Genomic DNA, 17,687 nt, shown 5'->3' on the forward strand with positions numbered 1-17,687 from the left:
ACAGAACGGATTAACCTTATTTACATTGAACCTTATGGGGAAATTTGCTTTGATATACAAGTGCTTTGGATTAGAAGCACGTTTCCGGAACAAATTATGCTCGCAATCGAAGGTTTTACTGTATGTGCTTTTCATAGTAAAGTGAACTCCCCTTGCATGCAAAAATGACGCATACATGCATGTGACTAGCCCACCCTATGCAGCTTGGCCCTGGAGACATGGTAGAACAGGAGAAGCAGATTCTTGTCATTGTGTCATTCCCACATGCATCTGCAGACCTACCCTGTAAGGATCTCAGTGCACTAGTTAATCCAGGCCCCACTGGTAGGCTGATAAATCCTGTCACTTGTAAACATGGGATTACCTTCATGCTGGCTTTTAGCACTGGCTCCCAGTTCTTTACACAGTGGAACTGGAAGATGTCTGAGTCCTGGGTGATCTTCTGTGCTTCTTCAAGTGATTCTTTCACCACCAGCTCAATTTTTTTATGTTCTATGGGGAAGTGTTCAATAACTATGTAAATGAGGGGATTCATGGAATCTTATGCACAACAGAAGGCCTTATAGATCACATTAGAAACCACCATAGATTACAGAGGCCTAAACTAAGCACCAAAACATCTGTTCTGCTGATCACATAGTGCAGCTATATGTGATAGATTCCCTCACTGTTATGTAAATGAGCAGTGGGTGAGAGTTAAATATCTCCCACACACACATGTGCACCCGCATGCACATGGACACACTCACTTTTCCTCAAAACTCCACAACTTCCCCCATTGGTTGGGTTAAAAAAAAGAAAGATGTCTGGACTCCAGCTAATACTTTTTTCCTTACCTCCATCTTGTACAGGTGAGGTAGAATTTGAGGAAAAGTTAACTCCCATCCCAAACCCTGTGGTCCTGATCCAAATCTGGGTCACACATGCTTATACAAGATTTGGGGAACTATCACTCATGACTACAGTATTCATGAGCAGCAGAAAGTATAGTGTGGGCCTTAGACTGTGAAGCATTCCAGAATCTCATCAAGCGGAGGCTGGGGAACCAGTCTCAGGCAGAGAAGTGGCAGGTTGGGTTGAGTCATGGAGCCATGTCTCCCTCACCATGCTTTCCGCAGCTGTCTTCCCAATCCATCAGCAGGTTCATAGACCACCAGGGGAAAAGCACCTTGAATAGTCACAGTTACAGGAGCAAAGCAGTGTGCAGGGAAAGAGTTAGCAACTCTTGCCAATCCACAGCTCCTCGGATTGAAAGAACCAGCTCTGCCCCACTGCTTTACAAGACAAGCTGTATTCTTGCTGATGCAGTGTGCAGATTGGCAGGCTGTGCTGACCGCCTGTAGAAACACGAGATAAGCTGCCGTGTCTGAATGTGGGTACTGCTACTTCCATCCCGCCCTTACAGGGGAGAGAGCCAGGGCCAGCCCAACCAAAAATCAGAATACAGAAACCACTTCAGGCCACAGATGCTGAAGGGGAGTGGTAAAAGGCCTCCAGGCATTTCCTGAGGCCTCTCTCTTGAAAAGCAGAAAAATAAATGCCACAGAACTTGTCCTCCACCTCCTAAACAGGCTCACTGTCCTCAGGCATGGTGGAAGATGCTACTCTATTGGCACTGAAACAAGATTCAACTGCCCTTCTAGTCAGCTTCTGTACAAGGCATGGTGTGAGACACCATCTTGTCTTAGGGCTGGCCTTAGGCAGCAAAGAATCTTCAGCCAGCTCTGAGCAGGGTTTACATGACAAAGTGGGCAAAGCTTAGGAAGGCCAGTTGTTGGATACAGGAGGTCTAATAAAAACATCCCAAGCAAGCCACTTTTATATTTGTACTACCGCAAATCCACACATGCGAATTTTAACAGCAAAGAATCTCCATTGACCAACAATGGATTCTGGCATAAAATGTTTGTGAGACAATGTGACAGAAGCTAATGTGTATGTAAACATGCAGGGCTCACCGTCTTGTTATGCACTAAGAAGCAGCTTGGTTCAGGTGCCACTTACAAGGGCACTGTTATGAAGAATAAACATGCCAGTTATTAAATTATTAATTATTTTAGTTCCATCATCATTACTTCATATCAGAGGGGGCATCATCTGGACTTACAGTTTCAGATATTAAAAGCTCTTATGCTGCCTGTGACGCCAACTGATAAGTCAGTTGGCTGTGCCAAAATTTGATGCTGACCACAGATTAAGCATTTGTTCATGTAAGCCTTCCATGAGCATTTCATTGGCTGCATGTTTCCATGCATGCGTGGTTTTGATGCTTCCCCATCTTTCCTCCTAATGACAGCTGGTATCCCTTTAGCCCCCACAGGTGAAAATCAATCCCAGCATACACTGCTCTGGCCCATGTCACCTGCCTCTCCCTCTCTGGCCCACACACTTCCCTGGGCTTAGCTTCAGCAGCTGCTCTTCTTTTTGCTTTGCTTTGCTTTGCTTTGCCCTGCCCTGCCCTGCTTGCTTTGCTTTTTTGCTGCTCAGAAGCTGCAAGTGCTTGCCCACTAGAGTAGCGCTTTGCTCTCAACTAGCACAAGAGGAGCACCCCTTGTGCTGCCATGCTACATGCTAACAAGCGAGAATGCCAGCCCAACATCCTGCCCATCTTTCCCTTGCTGCACATGAGTCTGCACCCCTCTGTGCCTAGGAAACACACGTACTGGAAAGGGCTGCTTCCCTGCTGCAGCCAGACACACAGAGGGCAGCAGCACAGGCGCCTATGCCCGGGACAGAGGCAGCATGTCCAGCAGGGAAGGCTATCCTGAGGGACGATGTGTGGGCATCTGCCTGGGAAAGCTTCTCAACTGGCTGTTGGGCATGTGTTGGTCCTACAGCGAGGCAGTGGGTGCAGGGCAGCAGGGCTTGCTGAGAGTTGTCAAGAGCATCAGGGACAAGTCGAGACAGGAGGAGAGCAGAGGGCAGGAGGAAGAGCAGGAGACATGGGCTTTTCGGAGCAAGCACCCTGTTGGTGACGCAAGCACAAAACCTTGTGTAGAGCAAGAGAGCAAGGACAGCCCTACCGTTAGGCAGTAGAGGGCAGACACCTTGGGCAGCTTTTTAGTGGCAGGAAAGTATACCAGATTGTTACGTGGCTCCTGCCAGGAATAGATAGAGGGGTTTCAGTGTCAGAACAAGTTGCTGACCTCGGGTGCAATTGATGGGAGGGGAGTAATTTGCTGTTTGATCCCTGGTAGTAGTGAGGAAATCTTTACTAAATTTCCACAACTGAGCCAAAAACTGGTGGAGAGGGGCAGAGGGTGATACGATGGATGATACAGATGATTTGTTTAATAAGAGATTGAGGATATATTTGGTACATACACCCATATACCCAAAGCTCTTAAATGTGGATCGTGAATATTTCGTAATGAAGTGTCAGTGTAAGTAAAGTAATTTTCAAGCAGTGCATACCTAAATTAAATCAGACTTTGCTATAAGCAGGGTGTGTACGTTTTACAATGAGCTTTGTCCCATGGTCTGAGCAGTTTCATTTTTCTATAAATATTCCTGCCAGTAACCTCCTTGAATAAATTATTCATCTAACTAGCACAAATCATAGTAATGCCAAAACAATTTCAAACTCAGACTATCTGAAGGCTCTTTTCCACAGTGTTTTGTCTGTGTATATGTAGAAAATCAGCGGCCAGGGTTTTGTGTGATTGAGCCATAAACTTTTACCACAATGGAAATCTGGAAGTAACTGTGTAATATAATATGTCTTTAGCCCAAGGAGATTTTAATTTAGATTTTTAAAAAGTCTTATGAAGTGGGCAGACTTGGTCGTCTACTTTAAAAAATCAAGATTCAGACTCACTTTTCAAACATTCTTCATTCTTCTGTTTGTCCAGCTGAATTTCCAAACAGGAAATCTCACGAGTCTGAGAAGGAAAGAAAACCACCAACACCATTAAAACAGAGAGTTGCTTTATAGAACGCGTGACCATCAAAACGCTGAGCACTGGCCTTGCTGACTGGGGCTGAGGGGAAATGGGGTACTCCAACATTTAAATTTCTGCATTTCTCCCTCTCCTGCTTTATATGAACCAGTTTTGGGCTAAAACATTTCTCTTGTCCCCATTGACCCAATTACACCTTCTGTTTCAAAGATCTCTATGCTGTAAAGTGGAACCTAGCCTGCCACTGATTACTATCAGCCCTGTCCATTAGTGATCTTTGTATAGTTCATGTTTGGCTAATGCAAGGGTGCAAGGCAGCAGTTATGGCAAATGTGCCACAGGCAGTACGGGACACGTCATGCATCCACATGCAGAGGCTAGGCTTCGTGAGCAGAAGGGTGCTATTCCCCTTGTGTCCTGCTTGTGGGTTTTATATAAGCACCTGCTTGGCCACTGTGGAAGCAGGACCCTGGAGTAGACAGGTCTTTGACCTGAACGTTGGCTTAAGATGTGAAATAGTGCCCATCAACACTGAAATTCCCTATGTACCTTGGAGTGGGTTTGTTTCCGGCCTACTGAGTTGGAGGACAAAGAAGAATGCAAGGATCCTGGTGTGGGGTCCTCCTGCTCCTACCCAGAAGTATCAGAAATATCCACAGCCTGTGCCAGAAATTAGCCTCCACATGCTCAGACAGAGTCCCTTGAATGTGAGCATTTGTATGTGTGCATTTATTTAAAAGGACCTTCTAGAAACACAGACATAGCATTTTTATGGCAAAATTCCTTCCAGTCCTAGAAAAAAGCCCATGATGTACTCTATTTCCAGCTTAGGGACCTAGAATACAGCCTGAAAAGGTTGTGATTTGCCAAACCTAGTTTCTCTCAAGTTTTAAAAGCACCATTTCTCAGAGAATTTGTTGAAATGCTGAGGGCAGTTTTGCATTTATTCTACATGCAGGTCAATCTTGAATATGGTTGTTTAACTTTAATGACAGCTCCAGACATTTGATAGACAATAAAGCTTTTAGGCATCTTTTACCTCCTTTGCAATTATTTCGGCTCAGATTGGAAAGATGTTGAAGGAAGCAACAAATAATGGGTCTTACCGTTAGGATTCCATTAGTAATAATATTCTCAAAACCCGAACATCTGGGGGGAAATGCAAAACCAACCAGTGGAAAATGCATGTTACTTTTTAATTATTTTCTTAATATAAACAACATACAGAAAGAAGAAAAGCATATGTATATAAAAGTAAAATAGAGTAAATAGAATTAAGTTGCCAAGGGATTTTGAACAACTACAACCAATACATTCAAGGCCACAAATTTCGGAGAGACTGAAAATATCTATCTTTCTGTCATTCAGCACTCTATGGAAGTTTAGAAAAAGGGGAATTATTATTCTGTAGACCAGCAAATTTTCCAATCACTTTAAATCAATTATAAATCCTCAATTATTTTTAAGGAGCTCCCTTTTACATTAACATCCCATTAATTGTACTGGGTACGGTAGAATTTTCATTTGTCATTCATTCTTCAACCAGTCTTCTAGTTACACAATTACTTAATTTTGCCATCACTGCATATTCTGCCAGCTTATTTTGCCATTCTTCAATTGTTGGGGACTCTGGTGATTTCCATTTAGAAGCAATTTCTCTTGCTGCAGTTGTCATATATTTAAATGACTGGCATATTCTTTGAAAAAGTCTCTGGCATTATTTTCAAAAGCATTTTCTTAGGAGTCATAAGAAACTTAGTTTTAAAGGCTTTTTGTATTTCTGCATGTATCAGTTTCTAAAACCTTTTAATTGTTTCACTAGATCACCACATATAGCAGAAAGTCCCATCCACCCTGTTACATTTCCAACATTTCCCATTGCAGTTTTTATATATTTTTTGCATGTGACATTTTTAATAAATAAAGTGGCAGGGCTGACATGAAAGGCAGGTAGGGTCAAGCTCCTGCTGAGGTCCACTGAAAGCTCCACCTTTCTGCCATTGTAACCTGCTTGCTCACCTGCCTCTTGCTCTGGTCCAGACCACACTGGTAGAGAGAAAGAGGAAGAAGCCAAGCCAGGACCTGCTTGCGCAATGGCTGGCTGCCTCCCAAGCAAGCAGGTGGTAGCATTGATGAGGAAAAAGATGAGGAGTACCAGAAGTGACTGACAACTGTGGTGTAAACATAAAGTCATAGAAGGTGAGGGGCTGGTGGACCAGGTTCTTACTCTACAGAAGACACTCAATCAGGAGCCATCAGGAAGGTGAGCAGAGGCAGTAAAGTTGCCCTTTAGACCTTATCATCTGGGCAATAGATTGAAGAGAAGACTTAGCAGACACAGCCTTCCCCACTTTGCAAAGATATCATGTGGTCCTATGTATATAATGGCTGTGATTCCTAAATTCACATGCATATATAACTTTGCATATGCATAGACACCACAGATAACTGCCAAACCAGATAGACTCTTGGTCCAATCCAGCATGACCCTTCTTATGTCCTTGTTTTTAGCCACATAGAAGTGGTTCCCCTGGAGCCCAGTGAAAAACATAGAAACATAGAAACAGAGCGAGTCAGAAGGGGTCTCTCGGGCCATCTAGTCTGAACCCCAGCTCCAGCCGGCTCCGCTCTTGACATGCCCATGATGTGCATGTCTAGCCTATCTTTGAACCCCTCACTGATGGAGCTTCAACCACCTCCCGTGGAAGCCCATTCCATACACTCGAGGTACTAATGGTCAGGAAGTACTTCTTGGCATCCAAATTGAATCTTGGTTCCCTGAGCTTTGCTCCATTGGAGCACGTCCTGCCTTCCTCTGCAGGGGAGAACAGGTCTCTACCCACCTCCGTGTGACACTCCCTCACATACCTGTATGAAAACCTGCAATCAGCACTGCATATTGGACCCTAATTTGGAATCAGCTTCCCATCCTCTACATTCTTTCTGTGCTCAACTGTTTTTGTGAGTTCTTGGGAGCAACTGGAATTCATGATTCAACATAATGGTAGACGATGCCTGCACAACTTGAGGCTTACCAACTGCACACAACTCATCCATTGCATTGAACAGGAATCTTATACATGCCTTTCTCTTAATTGCTTGGCTAGAAATGGGAGTGGGAAAGGCTGTGGGCTTAAGGCATGTGGCAATACTTGGCAGATGAGATATATTGGCTCAGCGTGTCACTAGTTGCATGTGTCTCTGGTAGGCCAGTGGGAATGCAAAGTCCTAGCTCAGGCGTCTTTGCAGGGACCTGAAGACTTGGTCTTAGTAACTTCCTTTTTCATTTCAATAGAAGCCTCATGCTCACCCACAAAAGGAATTAGCACTTAGCTCTCCTCCCCCCTTTATAGGAACTCTGTAGGTACTTCAAGGAGCAATGGGAGCTCTGGATTGGGGTGCCTGTTTACAGAAAGCAGAACCCATAATGTCGAAGTATAAACAAATTCAATTTATTTTAGAAGTATGGAAAAACCCTATCATTCATGTATTAGTTCATCATAAGATCATGTGCCCTCTCATTTTATAATCAGAACTATTTACTCACACGCTCTCCATCTTGAATTCTACTTCTAGACGCTCTTGTCCCTACAGGAGGAAGAAAGACAAAGAAATTTTGGTAATTAAATTGTAATCTCTGCCCTGAGCCAATATAATAATATGCCTTCCAGACAACATTCCATGTGAGGCATTTTAATAGTTGCATGAGTGGAAATGTTCCAGGGCAGAGGTTTAAGGTGAAACAGTGGCCAAAATTTACTTTTTAGAAACAGAGCAAAGCAGCCAATGCTGTGCACTTCAACAGGGCGCTGTTTTTCCAAAGGGGCAAATTCTCCTGATGAAGTTGCTCCAAGCAACTGAGTCATAAAATGATGCAGTGTGCGCCTTATTGGGTGTGGATGGGCTGTAGCTCAGTGGCAGGGCCCATGCAGGCATGCGGAAGGTCCCAGTTTTCAACCCTGGCATCTCCAGGTGGGGATGGGAAAGGCTCCTGCCACTGCCACGCAAACCAGCCATTCCCAACCTGGGCCCTCCAGCTACATGGACTGCAACTCCCATCACTCCCAACCAACCTGTTCCCCAGATCAGGTATGTGGTGTATGCCTTTAAAACACATGTTACATGCTCTTCAATCATATTTCCCATCCTGTTTTCAGATACTTTAAGCCAACTTTCCACAGTGGAGGGGTGTGATTCAGTTGGTGGAACATACACTTTGCACACAGAAGGTTCTCAGTTCAGACCTTTCCAGGTGGGCTAGGAAACAATCCTGCCTGAAGCCTTGGAGAGCAGCTGCCAGTCAGTGTCACCAATACTGGGCTAAATAGAATTAGGATCTAAGCACTTTATTTATTTATTTATTTAGGGAACTTCTATGCCGCCCCATTCGCCGAAGCCTTGGGGCAGCTCACAATCATAAATAAATAAACACAATATAAAACAGTATAATTTAAGTCGCCCTTACCAAAGAATAAAATAAATAAATAGTATTAACAATTAAAATGACATTTGAATAAAAAGGTCTTCACCTGGCGCCGAAAAACAAATAACAACGGCGCCAGGCAGACCTCTCTGGGGAGCGCATTCCATAGATTGGGCGCCACCATAGAGAAAGCCCTCCTCCGGGTACTCACCCTCCTAATATCCTTCACGGAGGGTTCCTGGAGAAGGGCCTCTCCCACTGATCCCAAGGGGCGGGCGGGCCCATATGGACGTAAGCGCTCCTTCAGGTAACCAGGACCCAAGCCATTAAGGGCTTTATAGGTCATAACCAACACCTCGAATTGGGCCTGGACTTCAATGGGGAGCCAGTGAAGCTGAAGGAGACCTGGTGTCATGCGAACATAACGCCCAGTCCCCGTCAGCAGCCTGGCAGCTCTATTTTGAATCAATTGAAGTATCCGGACAGTCTTCAAGGGCAGCCCCACATAAAGCACGTTACAGAAGTCAAGACGGGAAGTCACCAACGCGTGTGTCACCGTCGCCAGGCAGTCGTTCTCCAAGTAGGGACGCAGCTGATGGATCAGCCGAAGCTGAAAGAAAGCGCTCCTCGCCACCGCTGTCACCTGAGCTTCCAGTGAAAGCTCTGGGTTGAGGAGCACTCCCAAGCTGTGGACCTTGTCCCTAAGAGGGAGTACAACCCCATTCAGGACTAGGTTCAGGTCCCCTTCCCCAAAGCCCGATCCACCAACCAACAGGACCTCCGTCTTGTCTGGACTGAGCTTCAGTTTATTGGCCCTCATCCAGCCCATTACCTCGGCCAGGCACCAGTTCAGTACAGCCACTTACACTGTTTCTAGTAGTGCCTTCCACTTGGATGTGCCACATAATTTTGAGGGGGGAGGAAATTACAATCATTTGCACCCATAACCATTTGCACCTACTAAACCCCATGACATTTTTTTTCAACTTGAAAAGATGACCAAGTCGCATTCTCTGAGATGGAACAAGAGGAAGTTAGTCACCTTTGAATCTTACTTGATTTCAATGGAACCAAAGGGTGACTAACTTCCTCTGGGTATGCTTTGCTTTCTTGAAAGGGTTAGAAAAAGGATAAATCATTGCATGACATTTTTGTTTTGCATATAATTATGTTAGTATTTTGTTCCAGAAAACAAACCAGAGAAGGGAAAGAATGAACTACGCTGGAAAAGAAATTATATGGAAGCACACAGTCTAAAACAGATGTGAACACAGAAAATGACAAACATTTAACCGTTAGGAACAGACCATCAAAATACACTAGACAGGTAGCATGCTTTCAAAGGCTATTTTCCAAAGGCTACATTGCTTACGAAGGAGCCTCTATGTCTGATTTTTCTGCAAATGATCCAGCTGGTGAATCATTACATTAACTCTTTTAAAAGTTTTAAAGGGCTCACTGAAGCAATTAACTAGTAGACTTTATGCTAAAGAAAATGGCCTTCAGAGCTGCCCCTTTGATCAACATTCCTTGGAAACTGATGAGTTTAAAGTAAAAGCTGCTCTGCTGTGGACCTGAAAGTAGCATTTTGTAACAGATGAACAATTGTGCCTGGTGTGTGGAACTGAGCAAAGTCCCCATTTAGTGAGGAAACAACCTGGATGATGCTGGTCCAGGCACTAACTGGGTTGACACAACACAGCACAACACCCTATTGTGAATGACAAGCTACAGTGGGTTGCCGTGTCATGCAAACTCGGACTGTTTCCTGTAGGGTGGCTTGTCTGTGGGCTCATGAATGCTCATGGCTTGTTTTAGGGCCATTCTACCTTTATTGGTTTTATTATATTGTCCTATGTTTATGTCCTACAATTTTATTCTTTCAACTATTTTATGCTGTTTTATTGTGTGAGCCACATAGGGAGGCTGTTCTGGCAGTTATAGGAGGCATATAAATTTGTGAATAAATAAATAAATTTTGGGGGTTTGGTGTCTGCTTCACATTAAACTTGACGCACTTCCCAATGCTTTGTGTTGACTTGCCATTTGCACCAGTCTGACCTCCATATGAAAAAGCTTGTGCAGGTTTCTTGAGCATAAAAACTATTTTTAATGGGTAGAAAATGAATAATAGCCTTCCAATGTACCACTCAGGCATTTTGGAGGAACTGTGTCTGGATGTCAATGTGGAGACCTTGCAAAACAATCTCAGGAAAAATAGGAGTGAAAAAGTTCACCATGGTGAGTGAAAAAGCAGCTCACTCACCACTTTCTTGCATCCATGACATGGGCAGAGAGAAGAGGCAAGGTGATTTTAGCTACCAAGTCTCATGGGATATTGGCTGGAGGACTGGTAGGGGAGGAAGGGGGGCTACCTGCAGTGAACCCAGTTGTCTGTTGGGAACATTGCAGGTTGTTCAGTGCACGGGCAACCTACTGTGGATTATTTATTTGTAAAAATGTGATACAAAAACTTAAGGAACTAATATTTATATAACAACATTGCATTTGCTTTAGAATACAAAAGAAATAATAATACATAGATGTGGGAATAAATATCTGAGGAACTTCAAAGTTCATCTCTTTGCCTCCTGGCAAACCAACCCAAGCAATTCAGCTGATAAATTACAAAAGGGAAAACTGATAAATGATAAAGTGGCACTTGTCGTGTCAATTTTTACCTCAGAGTTCAAAATGAAATTTTCATGAAGCGTTTCCCCAGGCCTCACTTTAGCGATATCATAGACAACCGTGAAGAGGAGATCATCTTTGGTGACTACGTCATGATCATAGAGCTTCAGCTCCAGCACATTCTGAGTGCAAAGAAGAAAGGTGTGTGTTTGTGTGTCTATCTCATTCATACACAGAACTGTTCTTTGGAAGACCTAGCAACAGCTTCAAGCCACACCAAATTCCCCTGCAGATGCCCATTGGATGCCTAGCATGTGTTGGACAAACAGCGCATGATGCAGAGGCACCCCTGATCAACAAGGCAATATGGGAAGTGGTGTAGTGCAGTGAAGGAATCTGGAGATCACCTCACTGGGTGGCCTTAGGCAGCCTCTAACAGCTTCAACCCCTCCTTACAACCCCTTGTTATAAAAGAGACAATGTCCCAGAAGTATTCTGAGCACCTCCAATGTGCTATACAAATGCTAAGTATGATATAGGCCAGGGTGGGTCACTGCCGCACCCCCTTTCCCCTATTTTGCTTTAAAACAAGGCCTGCACTCCCAGTGTTTTGTTTTACAGCAGAATGACTGGGTCATTTTCTGCCATGGCAGCACATTCAGCAGCAACGGGAGTAAGTGGTGTACCAAGAGCAGACTGGCAATGGAGCTGATCGCTGCTTCCCAGTGCTATAGCCACATCCCGCCTCCTGCAGCTCCTGCAGCCACAGCCAAGGGTCGTGAAGTCCCTGCAGCACTGCGCCCTGCGGGGGACACTTCATTCCACACACCATGAAATGTTTCCACCCTTTAAAGGGTGAGGAAAATCTTCCAGCCCAAGGGCCAAATGCCTTGTAAGAGAAGCTCTGGAGGTGGGCAGGTCCAAAAGTAAAAGTGGTAAGCCCAAAATATCAGTATAAATTAGGATAATGTTCTTATTGCAAGGAACTTAGAAGATGCAAGAAGGGGGGAAAACTGCATAAAATCCAGGAAACCATCAAACAGTCAGCACTCAGAGAAAAAGCATGGGCCCAGGGCATGGCCATCTGGGGAACATCAAAAAGCTAGGTTTGTTCCCCTGGCCACAGTTTCTGCTAGGGTGTTGGAGGGATGTGTACAGTAGTTCCCCCGAAATTCGCGGGGGTTACGTTCCTAAAGCACCCGCGAATTGTGAAAAACCGCGCATCTAGTGCCAGCGATGGGTGCCGGCCACCAAGACGGTGTGGGCCGGGCTGGGGCGGGCGCACACAGAGATCGTTTTCTCCAAGCGAGTCCAAACTCGGAGGAAACGATCTCCTTGCAAGTAAGCTGCCACAAGGCGAGGAGCTGGCTTACTCGCAAGGAGATCGGCTTGGACTCACTCGGAGAAAAATCCCGCGAGAGACTGAAGTCTCGAACGCTGAACCGCGACTTCACGGGGGTATAACTGAGGCAATCGAGTTCAAATTTCTATGACTCCTGGATTTCACAGCAGACTGACTTTCCAAGCCACGCAGATTCTGTGGACTTGTCAACCTGTTTGTTTCTTTAACTTAACATAATTTTACATAGATTCTGTTCTAGGGGGGGAAAAAACAGCAACCAAAAAGTGTGCATTTATGGACTAAAGCATGAAAGTGTGGATGCAGAGAGATGCACATGTTTTGGGGGAACTGCAAATGCATGCAAATGAAGTTGTACAAAAGCTGATTTTGTCAATGAGCAGATGATGGAGAAAAAGAGCCACAAACACAGATTGGATGCATTTCACCAAGTCCACCCACTCCTACATTCTGTACCCCTGTTTTAATCAATGGGGTTTTATTCCACAATGTGTCATTCCCATATAACCTAACGGATGCGTCTTGCTTTTGGAAGTACATCTGCAGAATGCCTCCCGTGAATATATTCTGCTCTTGCAACCTTAATATGAGTCCTCAGCACTGAATTCTGCTTCCTTTCTTGTCCCAAATCCAACTAAATTCTGCTTGCTCTTCCCAGAAACCAAGAATATTAGGAAAGATTTATATAGTTCTTCTGCATAGAAATGATGGATCTTTTCTTTTCGAGGTTGGTGAAAAGGTTTTAATTTTTAAACTTAAAAAGTACCTACCTTGACCTCAGGTTGGATAAAGAAATGGAAGTGTTCATTCCAAACAGGATTACTAGTATTGGAAATGGTTTTAGTCACAGCCTGCTGTTTGGAAGCTGATGGTAGCCAAAGGCTCACATAACAATCAGAAAGAGTAACTAGAACAAAACAAAAAGTTGTATTAATATGCATGTGGAATTTTGAAAGATCATTGACTTTTTATCACCTGAGGGATCATTGTGTTTTACTATTTTAGGTAAGGTTAAGATTCTGCATAGGGAAGAAAGACAAATGTTTGCTTTTTCTCTTCCCCAACTCCCAGTAGAATGTCAGTAGGAGGACAGCCTGTTTGGCTTGCTTATGTGCACCTCATTCTGTTCTTGGAGGGGATGGATTATTTGGATAGGGTTTGCTTGCACTGTGATTCCTTTTCTAATAGCCAGTTTGCTCTTTTTTTTTTATAAATGGCACATGAAATATGCCAGCTCAGCACTCATTGTGTCCTATGGGGGCATGTGTGTTACTTAGATTTCCTTATTGACGATACTTAGGAAGTTACGCTAATTGTGTAGTGTATAGTCGAGGGCTAGCTTTTTCTTCACTGTCGGATCAGTATGTATTGCTCCCAGTTCAGATTGGGACTGCCTTGCATGGGGAGAAGATTAAACTTCCCAGTGCCCAAGACTGAATAGCCTGCGTGTAATCTAGAGCAAAGAAAGAGCTAACCCTCAGCTCTAGCATTGTTGTAACATGTTGTTTGGGTCACAGAAGAGTTTGTTGTTAAGCCACCACTGCATGGTGGGGGTTGCCTTTATGGTGGGGTTATTTTGAACAATTTTCATGGAAGATGTAAGAGAAGAAATGTGACAACTCACTTAAGTCTTTTGAGGGTATGTGCCAAGCCTGGATGACCTTCACAGAGAGCAGGTAATATGGGAAGGTTTTAGCCTGGACAGAAAAGAACCATGTGTGAACAATGTTTCTAACCCGGAGTACTGAATATTGAATATGAAACATCAAAAACAAAACACTGTAGATTTCATTAGAGGGAAAGAATGTTAAAAAAAGAACTTGACTTCTTACTGCTTGTTACTGATTTGATCTTCATTCCCTTTGTGAAGCAAAGCTATAGAATCATAATTCCTTTATACCAGCCATGAAATATTAATGTTTTAAAAATATTTTAAAAATATTTAGAGACTGGTCTTGATACCATGTATTTTCTATTATTTATTTAAGCTACTTAGATTTCATTGAAGACTGAACATGCTCAACAAACATGTCCCCTCAGGTCGATGTCATCTCTTGTTCAGCTTGTAATTTTATGACCCAACATTCTCCGCAACTATCATTACTCTGGCATCCCAGGCAGACCTGTAACCCGTATCTGTTTTTTGTATGCTGCTTTCTGTTCCACACAGAATATAGGACCTAGCATCCAGAGAATTCATGCTTCCATTTTTAAAAGAAACCCACATTTCTAACCATTATAGTCATAGAAATCGGCTTGTAAATATGTAGCACAACAGCCAAAGTAGGCTTTATCCAGAAGAAGTGTGGTTGCATCTCTCCATGTAATTTTCTTTCCTTAAAGACAGTGCTAGAGCATTGCCCTGCTGCAAGGGGAGGGGGGGTGAATGGATTTATCTCCAGCCCACTTCTGCTATGTATTTCATTTCTATACTGCCCCATAATCAAAGCTCTCTGGGCTGTTCACAATAATCCAGAACAACAAGACAAATACACTAAAATACCATAAAGTTAGAAAAAGAATTAAAACAGCTAAAGCACACAGTAAAGAATAACCCTGTAAAACAACAACAACACAGGGGATAAATAATGTCCTCAAGACCCTGAGTAGCCACATAAATCTTGTAAAGCTTTGGCATAAAGGGCTACCTTAACCTGGTGCCAAAAAAATGACAAGGGTGGTGTCAGGTGGGCTGCAGTGTGGGGGATGTCCCATAGATGTGGGGCCACCACAGAGGAAGCCCTCCCCCTTGTTGCCACCCTCTGTGCCTCTCTTGGAACTGTTACTCAGAGGAAGGCCCCAGTGGTCAGGAGAGGCTCTTCTCCAGGATATTGTTCCCAAGCCATGTAAGTCTTTATAGGTAAAAGCCAGAACCATGAATCGGGCCTGGAAGCATATGAGCAGCTAATGAATGTGATCCAGAACCAGTCCAGTGTTTGGACCCAGAGATCCTGGTTATTAATCTGGCTGCCACATTCTGCACAAACTGCAGCTTCTGAGCAGTCTTCATGGACAGCCCTATGTAGAGTACACGGAAGTATTCTAATTTAGAGATTACCAGAGCACAGGTTACTGAAACCATTCTAATATCCAAATAAGGGTGTAGCTGGGCCACCAGCCAAAGTTGGTAGGAGGCATATAGAGCCACAGAGGCCACATGAACCTTGAGTGGCAAAGTTGAATGAAGGAAAAACCCCCACGCTATGAACGTGCTCCTTCAGGGGAAGTGTAACCCCATCTAGAACAGGTTGAACACCCTCTAACCAGCCAGAGGAACCACCCACCACAGCATCTCCTGTCTGGAGTTCTGTCTGGAGTGAATTTCTGTTTGTTCGCCCTCATCCAGTGGGTTGTCGCTGCCAGACACCAGTTTAGCACATCCACAGCCTCACCAGGCGTAATGAAAAGGAAAAATAGCATACCATCAGCATATGGATGCCAACGTGTTCCCAAACTCTGAATGACCATCTAGTAATGCCAAGATCTCCCATAAACAACCAGACTTTGAACAGCCATCTGGGACACACAGGCAAAATAACCCATAACCTAGTTGTGTCTGTTACTCCTAATTTCTTACCAAGGCCACCTATTAGTTGAGGGAATCCAATTTGATTTCTTCCTTATGAAAGCTTAGCAATAATAGGCACATTTCTTGGAGCAATTATCTCATGTCTAGCACTGGAAAACAGTGCCTTTTTCTTACCTCAGGCATTGGAGCTTCCATTGCATGAAGGACAGGCACTAAAGATGAACACAATTCCAGCTTATCAAAAAGAAGTGTTCTGGTCTGTCAATTTCTAGGTATGCTCTTAACTTGTTTCTTGGATTTTTTTTCTTTCCTTTTTTGATGATTGGTGCCAAACAGCTTGGGAGATATATAAACTTTCTGAGCTCCACCTTCTTTGTGACTCTTTGGAGTAAAAACGTGTCATTATTTGCCTCACATCTTCTGTCCATTAATAGGTAGTAATTTCCCTTAGGTGCACCCAAGAACACATGCAAGGTAAGACTGGTCTACATGTGCAGCAGAAGGTGATGGCCGGATCTGGAACTAGCCAATCGGCCTGTACCATTTGCAGGAGTATGCCATATTCGGGAATCCTTTCCCATGGAAGCCCTTGCCAGTAAAACAAGCAACATAGCACCTGCCCTCTTACACTTTCCTATTTTATACAGAAGTTTTGTTTCTGTTTCTTTTTTACATAGGAGAATGCTAGAAAAAAAGTGTTCTGTGATTAGAGAGCTGAAGTGGTCCAGAATATTAACAATTCATTACCACTGTGCTTGTATAGAGCACACCTTCATTTTAACGTAGCAGATGGACAGGAGGAAGCATTAGCATATATAACATCCAGTAACGTCACAAGTGTCTCCGTCCCTGCCTATTGGCAAAGGCAGGGAGGGTAAAGGGGAGATAATTGAATTTAAAGGGAAACTGCCAAGAGACCACATGCTGGCTCTTAAATTTATCAAGAGAATGTTCTACTGGAATGAATTATAATTCTTACCACCAGAATCAGAGGAAAATAGACGCTTGCATGTACTCCACCATGTGGCCCTTTTCCTTACATTATGTTTTGCAGCCTCTGCATTTCCCAGCCAGAGCTATTCTGATACTCTCTGTTCAGATCCTGACAAAGCCTATTGAACTAATTGTGCTAAAGGCCATATGCGCAGAATAACATCAGTGCTCCCTCGAGGGACCAGCCTGGTGATCACTTCAAACTTTGGGCAGAATGATTTGGTTAAGGGTGGAAGGGCAGAATCAGCCACCCAGACAAAAATCAGGGCACAGAGCGCACTGCACATTGTGGGTTACCCCTGCTGCACCCCATTTAAGGCATAGAAGGCACAGAAGTCAAAGCCTTCCATGCATTGAAGACGGCTGGGATAGGATTGTGTCCTAACTGTCATAAACACAGTTCTAGGAACACCACACTCGTATACATTTAACAGGTCTTCCCAAAATTCTTGCCAAGAAACAAGCCACAGTCAACTGTACGTACAATTGACTGGACCTGGCACATTGGGAGTCATTTGCTCTGACTTTACTGGGAATCAGTCTCATTACACAGACCAACTCACTTGATGCTGAGGCAAAAGGAAATGAAGCGGCCTGATGGAGCCGGCACACACCCGCTGAGTGTGTGTTAGGTGTCACCTTTCACCAATCACATTGCCATCACACTGGTGTTGCACTGGTGTCATACAGTCATATATTCGAAACAGGCAATTTGGTCCACAAGATACTTTGAACCTTTGCATTATCAGCCAACAATAGCATGTGATCTGGTGAATTAAATTACCTCCCAAAAAAGATGCAGATGTGAACAATACATTCACACAGAGTTTTCAGGCACATCTATAGTGAAGT

At 43.9% G+C, this 17,687-nt stretch overlaps 1 protein-coding gene across 1 annotated transcript in view; it reads right to left on the reverse strand.

Annotated features, from left to right (window-relative positions):
- LOC123026293 (cytosolic phospholipase A2 beta-like) overlaps positions 1 to 17,687 on the reverse strand; it is a 37,460-nt gene that overhangs the window by 12,528 nt on the left and 7,245 nt on the right. Inside the window, exons 6-13 of the mRNA XM_044435730.1 lie at positions 16,017 to 16,095; positions 13,938 to 14,010; positions 13,084 to 13,220; positions 11,004 to 11,135; positions 7,447 to 7,487; positions 5,006 to 5,048; positions 3,818 to 3,881; positions 365 to 513 (exon numbers count right to left, since the gene is read on the reverse strand). Coding sequence (XP_044291665.1) covers positions 365 to 513; positions 3,818 to 3,881; positions 5,006 to 5,048; positions 7,447 to 7,487; positions 11,004 to 11,135; positions 13,084 to 13,220; positions 13,938 to 14,010; positions 16,017 to 16,095 — 718 coding nt within the window. The remainder of the gene's footprint in view (positions 1 to 364; positions 514 to 3,817; positions 3,882 to 5,005; positions 5,049 to 7,446; positions 7,488 to 11,003; positions 11,136 to 13,083; positions 13,221 to 13,937; positions 14,011 to 16,016; positions 16,096 to 17,687) is intronic.

The sequence above is a fragment of the Varanus komodoensis genome, unplaced genomic scaffold, assembly GCF_004798865.1.
Source record: "Varanus komodoensis strain SLA01 unplaced genomic scaffold, ASM479886v1 scaffold3, whole genome shotgun sequence".
Lineage (NCBI taxonomy): Eukaryota > Metazoa > Chordata > Lepidosauria > Squamata > Varanidae > Varanus > Varanus komodoensis.